At 40.9% G+C, this 24,773-nt stretch overlaps 1 protein-coding gene across 1 annotated transcript in view; it reads right to left on the bottom strand.

Moving 5' to 3' along the window:
• Positions 1-2,296: 2,296 nt before the first annotated feature.
• CHRNA7 (cholinergic receptor nicotinic alpha 7 subunit) overlaps positions 2,297-24,773 on the bottom strand; it is a 95,449-nt gene continuing 72,972 nt past the window's right edge. Inside the window, exons 5-11 of the mRNA XM_005284965.4 lie at positions 15,516-15,595; positions 13,700-13,867; positions 12,880-13,074; positions 11,077-11,163; positions 9,023-9,132; positions 3,409-6,609; positions 2,297-3,273 (exon numbers count right to left, since the gene is read on the bottom strand). Coding sequence (XP_005285022.1) covers positions 6,091-6,609; positions 9,023-9,132; positions 11,077-11,163; positions 12,880-13,074; positions 13,700-13,867; positions 15,516-15,595 — 1,159 coding nt within the window. The 3' untranslated portion in view covers positions 2,297-3,273; positions 3,409-6,090. The remainder of the gene's footprint in view (positions 3,274-3,408; positions 6,610-9,022; positions 9,133-11,076; positions 11,164-12,879; positions 13,075-13,699; positions 13,868-15,515; positions 15,596-24,773) is intronic.

Raw genomic sequence — 24,773 nt, 5'->3', positions numbered from 1 at the left:
AATGTATTGCTATTTCCTCCTTCTTTTACATGTTTACAATAAGCCAGAATAGTGGGTAAGTGATAACTATTGGAATTGTTGTACTAATTATGGTCCTGTCCCATGGGGATAGATAGATTCCCATTGACTTTAGTGGGTATTGGACCAGATCCTGTAACACCTAAAGGTTAAGAGGTAAGTGTTACATAGTCAAGAGGTTGCTTTTATTACAATCTTTTCTTGCCTAGGTTTGGTGAAAAACCTCAGTTATCAACAAGATGTACATGATCCAATGTGACATGAAAAGGTGCCATGTTATTTTTTAGAAGGTTAATAATTATTTGCCTACTACAGCTTTGGAGCATAACTGTTCAACATCCCTTCTTGGGTTTTTTACAGATGCAAATCAGTGCATTTCTGAGAACCCAATAAGTTACAGGTGACAAAGATGCAATTGACTTCACATGACCAGAAGTTGATTGAAAAGCCTTGTACTTTTCCCCTTTGATGGTCCAAATGAAAGTTCTAAGAGAATTCAGTTTTTGTTGCATTTATCTCTAGTAGCATTGATGACTGCAATTCTATTAATAAAAGGTTGCCCTTGAGGGTATGTCGACACTGAAGAAAAATATAACCCACAGCACCAAGTTTCAGAGCCTGGATCAACTGACTCCTGCTATAGGGCTAAAAATAGCAGTGTCAACATTGCCACTGGGGCTGGAGCCCAGGCTCCTAGGCCCACCCTCCTCACTGACATCCAGGGCCTGGGCCCCAGCCTGAGTGGGAATAGCCACACTGCTATTTTAAGCCCTGTAGCAGCAGCCAGCCTCAGTTGGTCTTGGCTCTGAGACTCCTGCCATGGTTTGTTTTTGCAGTCTTGATGTACCCTTAGAAAGGAAGTATGTGCTTTTGTAGGTCAGAAAAGAGATGGCTTGACTCATGTGAGATTTAGTCTCTGTATATGGCATTTTATGCAAATAAGGGATGGATTCCTAATTCCTTTCAACGTGATTTTAATATGTAATTTACATATGTACTGTTGTTTGCTTTTAAATATCAGCAGCTACGTTAAAGGTGAAGTAACAGCAGAAGGTATTCTCTAGTGAATGTAGACCTGCCAGATCACCACATTAGATCTGCTGCAATATCAAGTGCTCCATCTGTCAGAGCCTTGTTACACTATATTGATCATCATAATTAAAGAACAAGTAATTGATTGGTGTGGGTCTTTTTTCAAGTATCCCCTAGGCCAGGGGGTCTCAAACTGGGTGTCGGGACCCCTCAGGGGTTTGCGAGGTTATTACATGGGGGGTCGTGAGCAGTCAGCCTCCACCCCAGACCCCTCTTTGCCTCCAGCATTTATAATGGTGTTAAATATATAAAAAAGTGGTTTTAATGTATAAGGGAGGGGTCGCACTCAGAGGTTTGCTGTGTGAAAAGTTTGAGAACCACTGCCCTAGGCCTTCTTGACCTCCCTCAGACTCGCTATGCCTGTTAAGGTTAATATACTTTCTATCATGAGTCACTCCTCTCATCTATAGTACATAATAAACTAGTATGTGTCTGGGTTTCCCCTGTATGGAAAGTAATACCTGTGCAAGTGTTTGTTTGAATACTTATTGTTATACATAGCTGAATGCATATGAGTTTTGGAACCTGGAACCTTCTGGTACCTGCATTCTACAGAAGCACGAATTTTTCATGACTTGCCATTAATGACCACATAAGAAAAATATAAAATTAGTGCATCCCTTTTTGAAATGATATTAAAAGTCTGAGCCTAATGCCAGAGAGTAAGAACCAGGGAGGAAGGGAATGATATAAACAGAATCTCTTCCAAGCCGTAGCTCTCAGTAGACTTTTTCCCCATGGATGTGACACTGATTCAATTTTCTACATAAATTACATGCTCCTTGATCTGCTCAGTACAATATTCTTCCTGTGTAGCCCACATAGAAACCTTACAACTGCTATTCAGTTGATAGCTTTTTCTCCTGATAACCCTTGATGTAGAACACACAAAAGATTAACTTCACCCTAGTTACAGAGTGCCCCAGCCCAAAGCATATGCGCCACTTCAGCTTCCTTTGAGGGACTCATAAGAAACATATGGTGATATTTACTCCCATACAGAAGGTCAGCACAAAGTTCATGCATCACTTAAGTGGTTTGCTAAGCAGAGTGTGACTATACAGCGATCAGGAAATTTCCACTGAACTTCTGCAATCATCCTGCGAAACTTTATTTCAGTTATTTGGGGTTTGTAAATGTATTGATCAACAAAATACAAGGAAGAAACAGATCAAAGACCTTTTGATCTAAAATATTTATTTGTACTGGACCAAAAAGGTGTCGCATTACTTTTATAACAAACAATATTTAATGAATGCATCATCTCTTTCTAATGCGAGCTGTACATTGTTTCTTATTAAAAATAATGTAGCAAAAAGAAACTAACTCAGGGCTTTGGTTTACTTTATTTTTCAATACGAAGTAAAAAGTGGACCAGTCACAAGTGATCTGAGATTAAACCCCACAGCTCTACTCAACCTAAATTTCAAGAATCCTTTAAAAAAAACTTTTACACAGTATTGTTAAATCCCATATAAAATAATTTACTATTTTAAATATTGTTTAAATATTTAATCTTTCTTTAAAACTATTTAATTTATCGTTGGAATTTATTTTTGGCATAATGATAATTTATTTTTTAAATATTAAAAAGCTTCATATTCAATATAAAAACAGACAAAGTAATGTCCATTGTCCAATAATATTGTACATGATATCAGTGCTCTAGAGTGAGCTTTTTTATGTGTCTGCCAGACAAGTCACTTGAGAGAACTCACTCACCACAGTGTAAGATCATAACAGATCACTATCAACATGTATCTTCTATATATTATATACACATAGAGTATATAGTATTTAATTTCCATCTTGATGCGTAGGGTTTTAAGTTTACTTCCCCCCGCATTTAGATCAGACTATCTTTTAGCACACATACATATAATACCTACAGTTTGGAAAGAAAATTTTACCTATTTTGCTCAGCCCAGCAGTCTGAAAATTTACAACTGTAAGCAGTATCTTCACATAACAAAATTAAAATTCACGGTTGTAATTGCTGGCAGCTGTCATCTTGCTATAAAATGGCAATATTTGTCTAAAAGGCTGTCTCCACTCTAGGAAAATTAGGACTCATAATTCATCATTGGTGCATTTCCATGTTGGTGATGATGGAGGCTTTAGTGTAGACAGGATGCTGGCGTCTTACCACCAAGTTGTCAAGCCCTATTCTTAATAGTAAAAAGAAGAACAGGAGTACTTGTGGCACCTTAGAGACTAACAAATTAGTCTCTAAGGTGCCACAAGTACTCCTGTTCTTCTTTTTGCGGATACAGACTAACACGGCTGTTACTCTGAAACCATTCTTAATAGTGTGAAACATCAGTGGTAGAACACCTGAGATTTAGATATACTACGGCCTCCACCATTGCTACCTGTGGCAGAGTTGCCCCATAGGAAAACTATAGGTCCCACTTTTCCAAGTGTACACACAGTATGGTAACATAGGAGCTCAACGTCAAATTGTAATCCACTTTCCATCTGGCTACACAACTACTTCAACAATGAACTTTTGAGTGTAAATAGAAAACATTTTGTTTAACACTAAATTCCATTTGATGGGAAGCAGTGTAGTCTGACAAAACATTTCTACCACCATGTTACATGGTACCAAAAATTATGTCCACATCCAGCCAGATGGTCACATTAACAAAGCTTTCTAAGCCAACATGTTTAGAAATAATTTTTTTTCGAGGGAATGGATAGCTCAGAGTATTGGTAAAGATCTTTGAGAACTACAAGTAGATGAGCAAATCTCAAGAATATATTCCATCGATAGTCACTCAACTAAACAATTGAATTTGATTCATCCTGTACTTGCACTCACTTTCGGGGAATATGATAACAGGTGAATTGGCTACTAGGAATTTTTGCTGACTCAGCACATTTTAAGAGTTTGTTTAATAAATATCTCTAAAGACATTTTCAACTTGAACACAAGTATTTGCACAAGAAAGTAGCCTGGCAGAGCAGAACTCCTAGAATCAGGGAATTATACCATGTGACCTGGGTTTCCACACAAACTCAGATACTCATAGTGAACTGCTGATGAGCAATCTCCAAACCAAGAATTATTCAGTGAATAATTTTGAATAAATACATCCGAGAAACTGATTTCCTCATGGACAAATCAAAACCAAAGAGACTAAATTAACTAATCAGTATAAATTATTTGCTCAGCTCTAGATATTATAGGTGGGATTCTGTGCTGCACTGTGAGGCACAGCACAGGGGGAGGGGAGCTAACATAGCTTTAAGCCCCACCTTGCACCTCCTGATCCTGGCCTCCACAAACCCCTGAGTGCAACATGCACAGGCCTGTCTAAATTACAGCAACCTCCCTGCACTGCCCTATGGGAAGCAGCACTGCCAGGAATCTCCACAGTGCAGTGTATTGTGGCTCAACACCCCTCCCACTGCCAGCATGCCCCCTATGCCAGAAGAATACTCCCCCAGCTATAGAGAGGACTTTTTAGGGGCCCCTTTCACCACTCCAGGGTTTATATTTGGCACCAAGTGACCAAAGTGGGGATGAAGCTCTCACCCAAACCTTTCAACTGAATGTCTGTCATTCAAATCCAGCTAAAATCCGTAATAACCAAAAGTGGCTCCTATCCCATTGCTCTTACACCTGTCAGTTGGATTTGCAGTCTAATATCCACTTCAATAAAAACCTCCCACAACTGGCATCAATTTGCAGCCTTCTTGGCAATCTCAGAACTGAACTAGCTTCTGCTGCCTAAAGAGAGCCCCATCCTCTGAGATCATAGTGCAGGCACATTGGCAGGACAGAGTAGGGACACTTTTCAGCACCTGTTTTGTAGACACAGGACTTCAGTCTCTAGCACTTTCCTTGAGCACCACATTCACTTGAGAAGTTTAACATTCCATGGGGAGAATTTTAAAGGTACAAATTTTAAATGTTAGGCACCTAATTACTTATTTGTGCACTTAAAACTTTGCCCATAGAATGATTTTCTAAAAAGGAATTCCTATTTAACGCTTCCTGGTGAATATTTACAGATTATGCACAGCAAGAAGAGTTTTCAGCATTAACCAATGCACTGAGCAAAAAAGCTAAGCAGTTTTCTTTCCATAATATGTATTGGTAAGTCAACAGAAAGATGATGCTGTATGTAAAATACTGTGCATGCATCAGACAAAACATTAATTCTGAACATTTAAATGGCTCGTTTTGCTTTAGATTTGCCATTTGTTTTTGAGTTTGTATAGAGATTGTTATTTTTCCCACATTGGAAAGCAATCACAAAAAAGACCCGAGTCTCTCTTTAACAAATGAAGATGTAGAGATCTTGAATCCTGCATTTTCCTTTAAAAAAAAAGACAGACATCTATATAGCAAAATGGGTTCAACAAAACTTAGCAGTTCAAAGAATGTCTTTGCTGGAGAAGGCAGTGGGTATAAGCCCCAAAATTAAATTCCTTGACAAATCATTTGAAGTGTATTTTAAAAATTCAGCCCACACTTTTAGTGCTGTTAAAATTAGGATCTATGCTTCTCAGCCGGCTCCCATTAAAGTTGATAGTGTCCATTTTGGCAGCCTCAGTTTTTAGGAGCCCAACTTGACACACTTTTCAGGGGCCTGATTTTCAGTATTGCTGCGTACCTGCCCTCTGAAAATCAGGGGTCAGCTTGGGCCCCCACATTCACTAGTTGCTTCTGACAACATAAGCTGGTGGGAGTGTTCCCTCATTATAGCGTTTGTGTCATTTTTTGGCTAAGGGCCTGATCCAAATCTCAACCCTACAAACTGAATGCCCTATTTACACACTTCAGTGGGAGTTAAGGTCCCTCAACATCTCACAGGCTGGAGTGAGCCCTATAGACATTTTACTGTTTTTAGATGGGTCACTGAGTAAGAATATATTCATGATAAGGCATGTTTTTTTTTTTTAAAAAGACCATGTACTCATCTATTTGCTACATAGCATACCTTGGAGGATCACAGACATTTTTCAGAATTAAGCAAAATCTTTAGACACAGCCTCTACAAAGTTTGGTGCGGACATTAAAATGCCGATCGTACAAATGATTGTGAAGACAGAAAAGGCCATCAAGCAGAGACGGTCTACCACGGAGGCTGCAAACTTCCATTCATTGCAAATGGCTTCCTCCTCGTCCTGGTCTCTGAATCGGTTTGCAATATATCGGACCTCCTCCAAGATCTTAGCCAAATCTGGGTCACCTTCAGAGGGGTGTCCACTGTGCAGGAGAGTCTCTTCTTCTGTTGGCGAGCAGGTCATCCTCCCACAAATTACCCCAGAATCAGTGGTCGGAGTGCAATGGACCCCTTCCAGCCCCCGGAACCCAATATAGAGCATATTCCCATTACTGGCTTGTTGCCCACTCACAGTGTTCATATCCACACTTGACAAGCTACATCGACGCTGCTTATGCTGACAGGCAGGGCGTACTTTATCTTCCCCTGGTCTCTTCATCCTCAGGAACCAGGCACACCAGTTCAGAAGGATGATTCTTGTCTGGAAGAAGATTGAGAAGTAAAACATCTTTGTAAACAGAAAGACTGATCGTCATCAATACCTATTTGTATTGTAGAGCCCTGGTGCTCTCTGCTCCCCATAGGTGCGGTGGGTGCTGCCACACGCCCTGGCTTGAAGTGGTTTCCATTATATACAGGGTTTATTACAATTTGCCTAAACGGCTCTCAGCACTTCCACTATAAAAACTGTGTTCCAGTGCCCCTGTGCTCCCTGGTCTCTATTTGCTGATCTTGCCTGGTAGCCTAGTGGTGATGTCATAATTGTCCTACAGTCACTCTCAGCCATTGAGTCCACTGTCCCACTCCCAGCAGTGCTGCTAATGGCCATATGCAACTGTCAAATTATTACTGCTGTGAGCTGGTCTGACAGGTATCTCAGTAATGTTGATTTTTTATCACATTCATGTCAGAGCAGTGACATGACAAACTTTGCTGTTTTTAAATTGAAACTATGGACTTTCCTTTTATTAGAAAACAATTATTTTCAATGAGACTCGAAATAGTTTTGCTTTATACTTGAGGGAATAAATAAAATAAGTGTTACAAACAGAAATAAGAGTGAAAGAATTGCAGTCTAATACTTCAGTGCTTTTTGGAGGCAGTTGCTAAAAATATGCCATACTAATTGGATTGGATTGCTATATTTTACAGTGTTTTTACTATACTTGCACTCAACCCTTTTATGACAGCTGATTGCAAACTGTATAAAACAGATCTGCATAAACCACAGAGCACAGATGGAAAAGAAAAGTCCTTGGTAAAAAAGATTAGTTTCATTCCAATTGCAAATCAAATCACTAGGTTTCATTTTATTGTTTTTTGCACTGCTGTTCTCTAGCAGCCCTACAAAAAGGACAGATGAGTCCAAGAATGCTCCAGTTCAAATTCAGGCTTCCAAAATTCATCTCAATCAGGATTTCAAAAAGTAATTCCAGTGTTTCTTTTTCCTAGTCATAACGTCATTTCATTGTTTCAAACCACATGTAACTCTTGCAATGTAATTTATATTGGATTTAGTCCATTTGTTATGATTTTAGAATGCCACTTAGAGTAGATATACTCCTGATGACATTTTGAGGGTAAATGTTTTTGCTAAAGACAGATTTCACATGCCCTTGTCTTTATATTTTTCCCCACTAATGTAATTCAGCTAAAAAAATAGACCACCTTTATTAACCCAAGGCCTGATCCAAAAGCCTATTGACTCCTACTGAGTTTAAATGGGCTTTTGATCAGGTCTTCAGTGCCAAGTCTTGCTTATTTTACATGAGTATTCCAACTGATTCCAGTAGGAATATTTATGCAAATGCAGTCATCAAGATTTGGTTTTCTAACTCACACTGCATTGGTCTATACATAATCAGTTCTATTTTTGCATTGACTGATACTTAACCAGTTCTCTTTCAGTTTAATTTCCAGTGCCACCACCTAACTGTCTATAGTGTAAGCTCTTTGGGGCAGGGAATATCTAATGTCTGTAAGGCACTGGGGCATGGGACTGTATGAAGTAGTGATCACTCGTTCCTGCCTAAAATCTAAGGAGAGTACTTTCCACCTTTCACCTGATGCTGCAGGATGCAAGGTAAAATATATGGGAATTGAGAATGCACCTTTCCCTTTGCAATACCAACCTATGCAGGACTCATAGGGTATGTCCACACAGCAATTAAACAACCACAGCTGACCTGTGTCAGCTGACTGGGGTTCGTAAAATTGGGGTGTAGACATTCGGGCTCGAGCTAGACCCCGGCCTCTGGGGTTTAGACATACCCTTAGCATGATCTCATCAATATTCAGTTACTATGCAAGATTCTAGTTCTCAGCCATGTGCTTTACATAAAAACAATAATTCATAGTACTAGCTCATGAAGATGGCATTATACTTCAGGGAGAGTGGAATATGACAGAGATACTAACTTTTCATTTGTACTTGACATAGTCCCCTGGCTTGATGGTAAAGTCAGTATATAACTCATAGAAAGCTCAAAAATTTTCGCTTCCACCTTAACATACCTCTCAAAAAGATGGTCACAGCTGCAGCTGTTCACAAGTAAACAATACTTAAATCTATAGCAGCTGCTGTAATTAAATGAATGTGTTCTTATTGGACACAGTACTTCATGTTCTAGGGATTTTAGTTGTATCACAGGAAATTCTTAAGATAGAAACAAGATGACTATCTTAGTTCTTGCAAGTGTTTCCCTCTTACTGAAAAATGAGAGGCCCACAAAAGGAAACGTATGTGGACATTTTTACTCAGCTGTGAAGCTTCGGGGGGGGGGGGTGAGAAGGGCATCAAGAAGTAATGGGTCACCTACCACTATGACACATCTCTAATCTGAAAATGTATATAGTGAAAAAGTAGATATAAATGAACTGGAATCAGACCTTACCCACTTTGGCATTTTTCCCCCATCTGGGTCATGATGGTGATATTGCAGAACAATAACAGTGACAACAACAGAAAGGCCAACAATAATCATGGTGCTGGCAAAATACTGAGCTGCAAAAATAAACACATAATTAAGATATGTAAAATTATAGTGATATGCAGTGCTTCATACATCTATTATTGTGTGAATGCATACACCTACATAAATAGGTACTAATCTGACGGAACACAGTTGAAATGGAAAACAAATCTGATTCTACACACGCTACTTTTTAATGCATTTGGGAGAGATTTTTTCAAAAGCAGAAAGAGTAGTCAGGCTCCCATCTCTCACTGATTTTTCAGTGGGAGTTGGCAACTGTTATGTTCACAGTATATACATAGGGAAAATAGATAAAAGAATTAAATATTCATCCTGTAAAGTTGCAACATAACACTGCTTTATTTCTTAGAATCCAGAACCTAACACCCAAGAACCAAAACCAGAGAGCGACAAAACAGTCTGCTCCCTAAGAAAGAGAGGCAGAACTTAGCCCACTTAGCCCACTGACATAAGACACATATCAGACTCTTCCTTACAGAGCCCCCTACCCTGCAAACAGGACCAGGAAACCCCATACATATTTAATTACATACATGTGTAATTTTAACAGTTTTTAATACAACATAAGCACCTGACTCTTTTTAGTGCCTTTGAAAATCTCCCCTTTCGTTATTGTTGTTATCATTATTAGTTAGTTGGTTAATATCAGAGAGAGTGGTTGGGGTTTTCTGCTTATATATCAATTGCCATGTGGAGGAACTGTAACGGAAAATTCCCTCCCCCTTCCAGAGTATATTTCAATCTGCTGTTTTATAGAGCCCTCGCTTACTGTGTTCCAAGATGCAACAACTGCATACTCCAAAGGAAATTCTTTGGCATTATCCCCAGCGACATCCCATTTGTTTTCTTTATTATGCTCCAGATCTTCCAGCAGACCAGAGACAACCCCCCACAAGAGGACCCTGCTTATGACAAACTTCATTGGATGCCAAGGTAGTAAGAGAGGGAACTATTATAAGGCTTGAGTAGGTGGGAGGTCTGCAGTGACCAAACACTTCAGCGAGCCCCTGTGGGCACCCTGCCCACTCTGCAGTGTCTCCTACGCCCGAGTGGTTTCTCACCCAAATGTCCCTATGTGACCCCCACTGCGCCTTTGTCCTCCCCCAGTGTATCCCAGCACATGTTCCACAACCATTCCCATTGTCCCCATAGTGTGCTCCCTATCTTCCTCCCAATATACGTTCCCCCAGAACAGGGGTGGGCAAAATTTTTGGGCTGAGGGCCACATCTGAGTGGGGAAATTGTATGCAGGGCCAGGGCAGGGGGTTGGGGTGCGAGGTGTGGTGTGCAGGAAGGGGTTCAGGGCAAGGGATTGGGGCAGAGCAGGGGTGCGGGGTGTATGAGGGGGCTCAGGGCAGGGGGTTGAAGTGCAGGAGGGGTGCAAGGTGCAGGCAGGGCGTTTACGGCAGGGAGTTGGGGTGTGGGGCTCCCTGCATGGCTGCCCTGTCCCTGGCCCCGTGCCGCTCCCAGAAGCGCTGCAGCCACTGGGGGGGTGGGGGCGGCGGAGGGCTCTGCATGCACTGCCCTTGTTGCACCTCCAGGTACCTCCCCCGAAGCTTCCATTGGCCGCGGTTCCCCGTTCCCGGCCAATGGGAGCTGTGGGGGGCAGTGCCAATGCATGGAGGCCTCTGCCCCCCCCCCCCCCCGCCTGGGGGCCACAGGGATGTGGTGCCAGCGGTGCCGCGGGCTGAATCCAAAGCCCTGAGGGGCCAGATCTGGCCCGCAGGCCGTAGTTTACCCACCCCTGCCCCAGAAGGAAGTGCTGAGCAGCCTCGATTCCCACTGAAATCATTGCTCTGCACCATGCAGGATCAGACCTAAACATCTCTGATTCAACTGCTGTAAGCACACACATCATACACTTTCTAACTGCGCCTTATTTTTGGCTTTGAAGTGATTTAATTCCAACTTGTCTGATTAAAAAAAAAAGAGAGCGAATAAGTTAAGGTTACCTATTAACGGCACAGAATCTGATGTTGCTGGCATAATTTCTGCCACAAGTAGCATAAAGACGGTAAGAGACAACAAAACTGTTATACCTGAAAGATAAATATGAAGTACAGAATTAGGACAGCAGCTTATCAGTTAATTGCTATCCACTAAAGAACAGATTTGAAGAAATGCTGTGTGAAATTTATTCTCACAATTCATACCTTTACACTGATTTACTGATTGTACTCAATCCTGTTCTCTTTTGATACTACTTTAAAAATTCCCATTTTAGAGGGTAGAAATCTTGCCAAACTAGATTTAATTTTTTCTAAATCTGTGCTTTTAATAAATCTAATACAAAAGCCTTCATGATTAGGTCCCAATTTTTGTGCATTTGTACAAATGTAGGAGCTGGATCTAACATACCTCTATCCCGATATAACGCGACCTGATATAACATGAATTCTGATATAACACAGTAAAGCAGTGCTCCGCGGGAGGGCGGGGCTGTGCACTCCGGCGGATCAAAGCAAGTTCGATATAACGCAGTTTCACCTATAACGCAGTAAGATTTTTTGGCTCCCGAAGACAGCGTTATATAGAGGTAGAGGTGTAATTTATTTTTGGCCTTGTTAAACCTTGCTATACTAATAAAGCACTGTTCACTTTGCATCACTGTCCAAGGGATTTGATAAAATATGACAAATTAAAGTACTCCTTGTTTTATGTTCCATCACCCCTTTAGAAAAGTTCACGAGGGAGTCTTTTGTTTTGAGCTTTCAATAACTTGATACAGTATGTGATGAACTGATCAATAAGTTTGGAAAACATGAAGCTAAAAAGTACAGTAGTTAATCCCAGAAAACAGAAATTGCTCTGGGAGAGAGACGGATGTTCTCTCTGAAATTAGCTGTTGATCTCTGAGAGTTGCTTGCTCTAAGCAGTTCTGATACTGATTTCCGGATTTTGATTTTTGTTGCTCACTGATCTGCCCCTCTGAATATGACTCAGCTGTTGTCCGGATGGGATCTCAGGACTAGATTGGCACAGAGGGAACCACTGTCAGTTGGAAAGGGACTGAAGGACAGGAGAGCACATCCTAAAAATACAGAGGGTAGTCAGAAGTCAAGGGCTAAGGAAGCTGTTCTGAAATCCAAGAGAAACATACACTAAACATTAAAAGGGCACTTGTGCAGAGCTGCCCAGTTTATATTCTATCTTTTGAACAACCATTTTCATTAAATAGAAATGAATACATTTGTTACGTCATACCTTAACTATCATCACACAATCCAACCTTTAGCCATAAATTTACAAAAAGAAGATAGCCTTACCACTAAAATATTTAAATGGAAGGAGCCCAGCTTTTTCAAAAGGATGCAAAGGGTGACTCCTGGCTCTTAATGTATCACTTACTAGTAAGAGGAATATAAACTGAAAATAATGCCAGACTAAAATGCCAGTATACATGTTCTTTACAACATAACCTTTATTCAGTGAAATTATTTTTTCCCTCCAGCACGTAAGTGTCAAACAGTAGCCCTATTTGTAATACAGAATTATACAGCTAAACATTGTAATGCTACTGGTACGTTTTTGTTGTTTATGTAACTCCTAGCTCCACCCTACCTAGTAGTATGACCTTTTCTTTCATATCTTTACTAAGACACCACGGTAAAATATGCTTTAAAAACACCTACATACACTTATTAGATAGAAATGCAGCAAGACAGACAAACTTTTCCCCTGAGCATGCTGAGGCTACACTGAAATCAGAAGCCTTTTATAGAGCCAACTTTTAAAATACTTGGTAATGTGTTTACCTAGTGAGATCTTCTCTCCTGAGTCAGCTGGAAGCAGAAAAACTAATAGGGCAAGGGCCGATATCAGCATGCAAGGAATGAGAAGATTGAGTCCATAATACAGAGTCCTACGTCTCATAGTCACTGTGAATGTCACATCTGGGTAAGGTTCTTTACAACAGTCATAAAAACTCTCACTCCTCTTTCCAGGAACTCCTGCATAGAAAAAAAAAATAGGGAGAAAAGCAGAAGCTAATCTGCATATAACCTATGTTAATGTAGAAGTTACATTTAGACAAAAGTCTCCAAGTATCATCTCTGAAGTCCCACAGCAGGTAAAATGTTCCTCTTTAATTCCAATTCTCCTCTCTGTTACATGACCAAAATTAGGTAATAAAGAATCTGAGTCAAAAAGGTTTTCAATGAACTTGCAATGATCAGAGTTCTCTCAATGCCTCCACCTTCTCCATATGTTCTTCACCTTTTATCTTTTTTTCTGCCACATTTCAAATGCCACTGTCTCAGACCTTCATAGCGTATACCAATCCACGGCTTGGTGACCCTAACATATAGCTTCTTTTTTCTGATATCTACAAAGAATGCTGGTTCATATGTCTGCCAAGGATCTGTTAGGACAATGGACTGATGGATCAGCATGCATTTGTACTGGTACTTGCTACCTGAGCTGTGTACATTTTTACTATCTGAAAAAAAAAGACGGGGCCTGATCATCATTTACACAAAAATCCTTTTATACTGATCTACCTTTCCATCCACTTTAAAGCCCCTTTGCACTCCCAAAGTACAGAGTGTAAATGAAAATCAGGTCCAAGGAGCTTACCTACTAGATCCCACTCTCCATTTGAAATGTATCCAGATATATCTGCTTCTTGCATTTGTAAGTCCAAGGACCATCCACCATAGGTCCAGGATCCAAACTTCAGATTACACTTCTGAACATCAAATGGAAACCAGCGCACATCTATGTAGCATGAACTCTTGAATATGCCTAAAGTAGAGGTTAAAAAGAACAAAAAAAATCAATAGAAATTCTTGCTTTACGTACTATTTCATCTGTTTTTGTAACTGATCCCTGTTACACACTGCAGCTGCCCAGTACTTACTCTGAGGGTATGTCTACACAGCAAAGAAAAATCCGCAGCTGGCCTGTGCCAGTCGACTTGGGCTTGCAGGGCTGCAGCCCAAGCCCAGAAGCGTACACAGCAATGAAACAGCCCCATAGTCTGAGCCATGTAAGCCTGAATCAGCTGCCATGGACCAGCCGCAGGTTTTTCTTTGCTGTGTAGACGTGCCGTAAAAGCACACTTAATACACGTAAGGTACATCTCAAGAAGTGAAAAGGAAGAGCATTCAAACTTACTATAGTAATAGATTTGCAGAATCTATATATTGACTATATATCCTTTCATTGAATTGCATAGGTCACTTCTCTAATACCTTTTCCTGGTGTTACTATTCTCTTCATGATATGCCTGGGCTGAGATTTCTGTTACTAAATATAATGAGAGGCCCTGCAAGATGATTTACTGTCTTTTAAGATTTACATAACATTGGCTCGTTCCTTTCAAGAAGGCTAACCTCTATTTGTTATTTGTTGGGTTTATAGTATAAAACAGTGGGCAATGTTAAGCATGACAGATCAAGGACCCATCACTCAGCACCTTGCAAGATCAAGTCCATAAACACCAATTGGTGCTTCCTATGAGCAGAAGGGTAGGAGACTCCATGGACCATACTAAGGACCGCAGTAGATTTAATTTACCTGGGAAGCACTTGGATACTACAGGGATAGTCTCTCTATAAGACCCTAAGATAGACAAAAGAAACCTGATTCTAAGAATTATACTCTAGGTAACAGAAACAGCACCAAGTGTCCAATCAAACACTGATCACTATATTTCAAAATTTCAAATATGAAATACAAGTATTCTCAGGAATGAGCTACAGACCAAAAGAGAAAGTGTTTGGTGCATCATTTCAAATAGCAAATCCATCCAAGAAATTAATAAACTACTTACTATAAGAAAGAATTCATGAACAGAGAGGCCAAATTCATGGAATAAATTATTCATGTTTAATTATTCCCTCAGCTTTAGGAAAAAAATACTCTTTGTCTGTTAAAAGGTCATATTTTTATTTCTATTCATAATTCCAGACTTCTGAAATCGTAAATTGATAATAGGAAATGGGGCTAAACCAGTGATATGACAGAGGATTTACATCATTGCAATTGATAATTTATTTTTGTATGGGGGTATCCATGCAAGGATGTGTTCTTAAATGATGCATGCATAGGTGCATATATGTAGTTTATATAGTTTTAAATCTAGCAAACAGGTACTATCTGGATTTATATGTACATCGCTACCTCGATATAATGCGACCGGATATAACACAAATTCGGATATAACGTGGTAAAGCAGTGCTCCGGGGGGGGCGGGGCTGCGCACTCCAGTGGATCAAAGCAAGTTCAATATAACGCGGTTTCACGTATAATGCGGTAAGATATTTTGGCTCCCGAGGACTGCGTTATATCAAGGTAGAGGTGTAGTATGAAAGAGTTTTTATCCAAACTGTGAGATGACTTCATATATGAGTAGGCGAGAGCTATTACATGAAAACAATCTATTTCTTACCTGGGGGTAGGTATTGGCAGTGTCCTGAAGAATTGACTAAAACATTGGTATGAAACGTCGCATCAAATCGTTCATCAGCACTAGAATGGGAGGGAAGACGAGCTGAATTACACTCTGATGGAATCAATGAGGTCTTAAAGAATTGCAGTATTCTTACAAAATGTGGATTTCCCCACCCCCCAAAACCAAAAACCTCTTGATTGTTTTCTCCTCTAACTCCAACTTTATCTCAATGTCGTGTACCTGACTTCAGTGGAGTTACTCCTGATAAACACAGCTGTAAATCAGCAGTTAATGGTCTCATTTGCGCGCTCTCTGATCAACTGGTCTATAATCTAAGATTAGATTAATTACAATGGCATTGCTGATTGGTTTCAATTTGCGAAATAAACCCTTCCCAAAAATCCTAGAGGAACTCTACAAGGAGAGCTGGCCTCCTCTTGTTGCCAGCAGCATATAACTTTCATTAGCATTAAGAGGAGTTAATGAACATTGAGAGGATTTATGACCAATTTCTCCTCCTTGCCTGCCCCCAATACAGCCAATTACTTTTGCTCAGTGAAAAGACTATTTAATATAGCTTAAAGCCTGGTCAATCCCCACTGACATCAACAGGCGTCTTCCATTCACCTCTGGGGACACCAGCTCAAACTCTGAGTATTTAACTCAGAATTGACAAATCAGGAGGCTGGTAAACTAAAATCAGCCCTTATTATTGTTTCAATTTTTAATCTAATAGTGCTGTGAAATAATATTACTATTAGTGCTGTTTGTAATGCCTTAGATCAGAGGTCATCAACTGGTCGATTGCGATCGACTGGTCGATCCTGGAGCTTCTGCCAGTTGATTGTGATCTCCTGCTGCTAAACGTCTGGTGGCGCAGTGGGGCTTAGGCAGGCTCCCTGCCTGCCCTGGCCATGCGCTGCTCCCAGAAGCGGCCAGCATGCCCCTGAGGCCCCAGGGAAGTGGGGAGGCAGGGGTCTCCCTCTGCATGCTGCTCCTGCCTGCAAGCACCCTCCCCCTCCCACAGCTCCCATTGGTCAGGAATGGGGAACTGCATCCAATGGGAGCTGCAGGGGGCAATGCCTGCAGAGAGGGGCAGCATGCGGAGCCATGGACTGCAGGGGCATGATGGCTGCTGCTGGGAGTGGCGTGGGGCTGGGGCAGGCAGGAAGCCTGCCTTAGCCCTGCTGCACTGCTGACCAGGAGCCACCCAAGGAAAGTGCCTCCCAGGAGGCGCCCGCACGCCAACCTCCAGCTCTTAGCCCCCTCCCAGAGCCAGCACCCCATACCCCCACCTGCACCCCAACACTCTGCCCCAGCCTGGAGCCTCCTCCTGCACCCAAACTCCCTCCCACAGGCTTGCACCCCAACCTCCTCCCATACTCTGAAACTCTCGTCCCCCATCCCAGACCCCAACCCCCTGCCCCAGCCCAGTGAACGTGAGAGTGGATTGCACTTAAATTCAAAAAGTAATCTTGGGCATAAAAAGGTGGGAGCCCACTGCCTTAGATTATCAGTATAGATGCAACTGTTATTAAGATTAGGAATGAATTAGCTTCTTTCATTTGTTTTAAAGCGTTGCCTAATTGCGTATTTGTGTGTGTACAAAAAAAAAATATTGCCAAGTGATATCTCAAATACATTTGACCTACTATGAGGAAGTTCTACGGCTTATTTTATACAGAAGGTCGCTCTAGATGGTCACAGTGTTCCCTTTTGGCCTTTGACTCTGCCAGTAATGATTTTCTTAGGAGATACACAAGCTAGAAGCTGCTATACGTAACATATATTAAAATGAACCAAAACCAAACCAACCCAAAAAAGCCACTCTTTGTTCCTGAGACAAAAGTTTAATGGATTAACTGCCTTAATTCTATTTATGTTATCAACAAAGATTTTTAAGCTAGTCATAATAGCAAATAGCTATGTATTGTTGACTGTTCAGGCCTGTTCCAGGCCTCCTCCTTTCTCCAGGCTATTAAATGAATTTGGGGTGAGTGGAGTGATGGGTATTTGGTTTGTGCCATGTCTTTTTGTTTGTAAATCATGTATGTGTGTGTAACTGGTACATTTTAAAAATCATGAAATGAGGAATACAGATTCTGAGGCAGCTCTCAACTCATGATATTTCCAGATGTTTGGGATGCTCCAGTGACAAGGTCTGTAAAAGTACCACCTGACTGGAACGTCTTACAAGGGTTTGGGGTGAGACTTTCCTTTTGCCAGTGTCCCACGAAGGATTCTTTTGTTCTATATATGTGCAGTAGGATAGTACTCTGCTGGTAAGTAACCCTAAGCCTAAGTAACATTCACCGCTCGTTTAAACCAAAATCACCCCATTTGGGTAAGAATTTTTGCCACTATCAAAAACAAACCAGAAGCTTGGTGTAGACAGTTTGGGTTTAGGGACTCCTAGCTGTGGACCTGCACCTGAGAAAATCCCAGAAAATACAGGTGAAATTAGCCTGGGCCACGAGGAAATGCTGCCAGCCCCTCTCGAGACACTGAAAATAGGTGACAGCACCCTCAGTCATCTGCACCCTCAGTCATCTGTCTCCATGGCACAGTCTGTGCTTTAGCTGATCAAGAAACCCACGTTATCTACAGGATGGTTTGAACTTGACGAAGCTCTGCTCTCCCTGCCTATTAGCAGTTTAGATTCTTCTCAACTTCAAAAACAGCATCAGCAGAGTAGGCTTTGGATCTGAGCTAGGGTGAAGGTACAATATTCATGAGCAAGAAGGATAAGAGGCATTGTCAGTGAGTTCAGATGCAGAATTAGGGAGGGCTGTGGATTGAGGGCTAGGGTGGATAAGGAGTATTAGGAAAGGGTTTGAGTCTAACGGACTCCAACACAGCAAATTCTCCATAATTGAAACTGAGGGTGAGAGGAAGCTGTGCGCCCTTCTAGCACAGACCCACTAATCAATACTAAGAAGCTACCTTTATTGTATGCATTGTTTTTAACCAATCTGTCTGCTAAAAGGCAAAACAGAATTATTTTGTATATACCATAGATCGAAGCATTGATTTTGTAGACAGTACTGCAATTTAGGTCAGATATTCCAGTGAGGATTGGTAATTGCATTGATATATTTTTGAATACTGTAACTCAGTGCAGTCATGGAACAAGGCAAGAAGTGTTTGATTAATAGCTACATATACTCAAACCACTGTATGCTTCCCAATAATTAATATATTTAAAAAAACTAATTCTGAATAATTTGCAAAACAGAGAAAAGAGCCAGATCTGCAAGAGTAATTTGACCAACTGTAGTTACATTGTTTCAAGTTATGAACAGAAAGTTTACATATTAAGCAATGTAGTTGTCAGTGTCTCTGAAACAAATTAATGTGAAGTCTGAAGACAGGAACAGAGCTAAATTTTGCAACTGTGATGTGCATGGATATTGGTTAGAGAATGTGTTTTCAGAGAAATGAAAGCAGAAGATGCAACTCATTCACTTTAAAAGAAAAAAGGTCCAGTTCTGCACCCCCTACTTACATTAAATACTTACTCATGCAAATAAATGCACTGACACCAGTAAGGGGTGCTGGCTGAGGCCCAAACTAATTAGAGTTAAAAACAAACATAATGCTGTGTAACATGAGTGGGGACACTGAGGTACATAAAGGAATATTAATGTACTGGGCCAGATTCTAGCCCTCTCTGCCCTCCTACACCTCCCCCCAGAGGCTGAGCCATGCACCACACAGTTATTCCTGAGGATCTTAGCCTGCCCCTCTCCCCCCGATTTCTGGGAATTTTGCGTAGAGTAAAATTTTCCAAAGCATCAAAGTGACTTAGGTGCTTAGTCCCATTTTCAAAAGAGACTTGGGTGCAGAATTCTGATTGAAAATCATCAGTAGGATTTAGACCTCTTACTGCTTTTTAGAAATGGGACTAAGGCACATTTGAAAATTCTACCGATAGTCTAGATTTTTAATTGCTTTCTGAAGTGCAATGCTTCAAATTGAGATAGTTAGCTACCATGTTTTTCCTAATGAAGCTTTAGAACTTCATCACAGGGTATCATCATGATATGGATATAATAATATGGTCACATAGAGGGGAACAGAAGAATCAGACAGTTTTTTAAGAGGTGAAGATACTGATTGGTATAAATTGAGATGAAACAGCTCTTGACTTAAACACAAGGGCAGTTCTGACATGGAGGCATCTCCTCAGAAAACGAATAAATGTAATGCAGTGTAAAACTGTGGTGCACATTCCAGTGATGGGCTCCTAGGCAGCAGGCAAATGGCTAAAGAGCCATGCCACTAACTTTTAAGGTATTATGTAAATTATCAGCTGCATTCACTGGCAGCCACTGATGAGCAAGGAAAGGAACTTTCCAAAGTGGCTTTAGTTTGCATGTACGTGCAGCTAAAATAAAATACCAGGACTCGAGATCTACCACTGCTCAAACACAGGTCTTCTATTTGTACAGCAGACAGAGTTGGACTTAACAATAAATATGCTATTTATTATTGCAATAGGCAGTAAGTATGCCAATGTAATTACTACATTCACCTCTCCATATTGGGACTGCAACACATACTCCGTACAGTAGGCCTGCCCCACAGATGGCCATCCTTGGAGTAAGTGTGAAGGAGAAAAATTGTTGCTGCATGCAAGGGAGCTTGACTCCATACCAGCTCTGCCCAGGAGACTGGGGGACGAGGGGAAGTTGGTAGTATCCTAAAGAAGGAGACGGGGGCTGTACTCAGACTCATGAAGGAGACGTGCATGAACCAAGGTCTGCAGTAGCAGTCGTGGTGAAGCTGTGAAGCTGCCAATAGTATGCCACTGAGGTGATTTCGATTTTCTCTCCCCCTAACGCCTCACATAGTTGACTATGTATATGTATATATTAAAATGTATTTTGTATCCTAAAAGCAGATGGTGAAAGTCTACAGAATAAAAAATCATCACAGAGTAAAAAAAACTAAATTGTGGTTATGAGGCCTAATTAACATGGAATGATGAAAATACTGAAGTCAGAACATTGTAGCTGGAAAATGATAATATCACTAATAAGCACACCACTAATATGGGTGTTCACCATTTTTGCAATACTGTACTATGATAAATTTGCACAAAGTCTGCCTTGGGTTGATATACAGTAGAACCTCAGAGTTACGAACTGACCAGTCAACCATACACCTCATTTGGAACCAGAAGTACACATTCACACAGCAGATACCCAAAAATGGGCAACTATAGTACTGTGTTAAATGTAAAACTACTAAAAAATTAAAGGAAAGCAGCATTTTTCTTCTGCATAATAAAGTTTCAAAGCTGTATTAGGTCAATATTCAGTTGTATACTTGTGAAAGGAAGAACAGGAGGACTTGTGGCACCTTAGAGACTAACAAATTTATTAGAGCATAAGCTTTCGTGGACTACAGCCCACTTCTTCGGATGCATAACGGGCTGTAGTCCACGAAAGCTTATGCTCTAATAAATTTGTTAGTCTCTAAGGTGCCACAAGTCCTCCTGTTCTTCTTTTTGCGGATACAGACTAACACGGCTGCTACTCTGATACTTGTGAAAGAACAACCATACCGTTTTTGTTCAGACTTACGAACATTTCAGAGTTATGAACACCCTCCATTCCCAAGGTATTCGTAACTCTGAGGTTCTACTGTAGAAGTTTTAAAGAGAAATGAAGGCTTGCAGCTACTATTAATAATAAACTGGCAAAGATTATATACAAAGGCACAGTGGGCTGATAGTAAAGTTTACGGTAGCTACAATGGGCTTCCCTCCATTAGGATACAGCTACCAGTCAACATAAGTAAGGCTTGGGGAAATGGTTAAATATAAGAATAAATCAAAGTGAAGAAGCAGTCTAATATCTATGGCTTTAAATTTGCAGTTACAGCTACAAGTCCATATATAAGTCAACAGGAAATGAAAGTACCTGTTGCAAAATACCATGCAATTATACGAGACAGTTGTTAGAAGACAATTATGCTACGCTAGTCACAATGGAAAAATTACACAAGAATACGGATTCCTTTTAAAATATAGTCACTTCAGTCATGTAATTAAATTTCTGCCTGTAGGATTTTTTGTAATAAATATATGTACCAAATAGTATTAGTTTTCAGTAATCGTGGTGTAAAGGTTAATGTACCAGGATTATAAAAATAACATGAACAAATTACATTAAACTTCCAGTTATATGAATTAGAGGTATATATCGTTATCATAAACAGTGTAAGTATTCACCTGTACAATCAAGTATATCAAAAAATTTCAAAAGTGGCCTCTAATTTTGGGTGCCCTGATACCTAGGTACTGATTTTCAGGAGGTGCTAGTACCCGCCTTGCCTATTGAGTGCTGTTGGTTTTGAGAGAGCTCAGTATCTCTGTAAATAAGCATTTTGCATGCCCGGCATTGGACAACAAAGTAGAGGTATCAAAAATTATGGGCAACATTTCAAAATCAGGCTTAAAATAACTTTAGTTTGCATCACTGAATAGAGAAAAAAATCTATATATCTGTTTGTTAGTATGTTAGATATGATTGTCATACCTCATTGTATACATCAGTACACCCTCTTCCAAAAGAACAGATTTTAAGGCATGCACGTAAATATCTTAGTCACTGGTAGTCTGGACATGAATGAACAAATTGTCCACTTTTGGAGTTGCCATTTCACTGCTAGTCATGCATGAGAGAGCGAGAGAAATGTAGCCAGGATCAGGGACTGGAAAAGACACTCAAGAGAAAACTAATTTGCAGCAAAAGATACATTAAGCAAAATCAATGTGAAAACACCTGCTCAGGCCACATGATGCTTCATCTTATGAATGGAACATTTCAAGGTTTTTTTTTTTTTATGCTGATGTGTGGACAAGTGCAGTGCTAATTACACTGCTTAAATTAGAAACAACCACCTAATCCTGACAGCAGTTACGCTAGGTATGGGGAACTCTGTAGCAGAATTCATCCTCAGTTTCCTCACTCATTTAGCGCTGAATGCAAATGCACACAAGCATGCTATAAGCAGGGCAGCAATGTGGGCCCTAGAGAGATGCACTCAAGTGGTTGACAGTAAAACCTTGTCACTATGTGCTGCTATAACAATATTGTGCGTCAACAACACCTGTGACAGTGACATTACTCATCTAGATGATTATCAAGTAGACGGGGGGGCAATGTAACTGCAACTGACATATTGGATGCAACTACTGTATACAAAACTAGTCAAACAAACAATGCAACTTCTGAAAGGGAGAAGGGAAATCTGGTTGTTACACACAGCAGGGGTGTGTTTAATCAGAAAACATATGGCAAAGACAGGAAACAAAATCACTAGCAGCCATCAGAAAAACAAAAGGGTCATGTCATTTCCATGGACAAAGAATGATAGAAAAACCTCTTATCTAGCACATAAGAACCAGGAAAACAGATGTACAATACAGATATATTGTCTTTCCCTGAGCTGGGGAATTATATACCTACACCTGCAGCTGACTGCAGAAAAAGACAGGAAGTTAGAGACTAAAGAGCAGCCATCTGTCAAAGCTTTAATATGGCTGCTTTGGTAGAAAGAGTGGCTAGCTAGCAGTGCCAAATGGCATTGCATATCCTAGAGGGCGTATACCTAGGGACTAGGAAGGGGATTGGCTATGGCCATCCCAACCTGTGAATCACTTATGCCCTGCCCAAAAGCACACTGAAGTCAAAGCCAGCCTGTGCTGGAGGAAGCTATATGTTGCTAAACTGCTGCTCCACTGAGCATCCAGCAGATATTATCCCTTCGTATCACCTGAGTGCTGGCACTGCAGTCCCCAAACCTTTGTACACCCCCTGTCCCTCCAGAGCCATAATTTGGCCCTTTGGCAATTTAGCAATAATCTCAGGTGTGACTGCATTAACCAGAATTTAAAAAGATATCACAGGCTAAATTCTGCTCTTTGTTACACCTCTGCTGATTTCAGTGATACTGCAGGAACACTACTCAGGCTAGAATTTGGCCCAGTATAGCCACACTACAATTAATCTGATTGGGCCCCTCCCCTGATTTAAAAAAAAAAGGTATGTAGTCAATGGGGCAGGTTTTGGTATTTACACTGGTGTAACTAAGCAATGCCGTTGACTTCCTCAAGGTTCCTCCATAGTTACAATGGCGTATCCAAGATCAAAATCTAGTCTTATGGCCTAGCTCATGCTGCCAATTTGCTACAGTAATTTTTGATAAAAGCAACAAGGAGTCTTATGGCACCTTATAGACTAACAGACGTATTGGAGCATAAGCTTTCGTGGGTGAATACCCACTTCGTCAGATGCAATTTTTGATGTATCTGTGGGACGGGAAGGGGGCTAAAGAGGCCAGAAGACTCCTTTAAACCAGTGTTTCTCAAACTGGGGCCGCCAATGGGGGTTGCAGGAAGCGGCGCAGGCCAAGGGACGTACTGGCTGCCGCTTCCAGCAGCGACCCACGGCCAGTGGGAGCCGCGATCAGCCGGACCTGCAGATGGCGCAGGTAAACAAACCGGCCCGGCCCGCCAGGGGCTTTCCCTACACAAGCGGCGGCCCCAGTTTGAGAAACACTGCTTTAAACTAAACTGAGATTCTGCTACTCTTTAAAACACTTCTAATAAAAATATTCAGGAACATAGGAATTGCCAGCCCAGATCAGCCTCCAGGTCCAGCTAGTCCAGAATCCTGTCTCTGATTGTGGCCAGCACCAGATGCATTGGTATAAGACTCTCTCTTCTTCCCCCCACTGCCCTGCACCGATGGCAGGTGTGGGATAATCTGCCTCCTCACGTAGTTCCTATCCTGATCGCTAATACTGAGATATTGGCTTAAGCCCTGAAGCAGGAGACTTAACACCCTTCCAAAAATGTTATTTATCTTAATAATGCTGGATATTCTTGTTATCCATCTAATGTCTAATCCCTTTCTAAATCATACTAAATTCTTGGTCTTAATGTCCCGTGGCTGAGGGTCCTAATTATGTGTTACAAGAAAAAGTATTCCCTTCTTAATCAGTTCTGAAATTGCTTCTTTTTAATTTAGTGGAACATGTTCTTGTGTTATGAGACAGAGTGTTTGCTGAATCTTCTGTAACTAAGAGTTCAAGACACTATATGAACTATCAGCAGTAGCTGAGTGTTTCTCTGCCTTCCTATAACTGTTATTTGTATTGTGGTTTTTTTAATATGAAATGTTTCTTGGAATGTGCGTCATACAAGATATATAGGTTTTTGTCTGTTAGGTAAGCAGAGAGATC

The sequence above is a fragment of the Chrysemys picta genome, chromosome 10 (assembly GCF_011386835.1).
Source record: "Chrysemys picta bellii isolate R12L10 chromosome 10, ASM1138683v2, whole genome shotgun sequence".
Classification (NCBI taxonomy): domain Eukaryota; kingdom Metazoa; phylum Chordata; order Testudines; family Emydidae; genus Chrysemys; species Chrysemys picta.
This window is presented reverse-complemented; position numbering and strand designations above follow the sequence as displayed.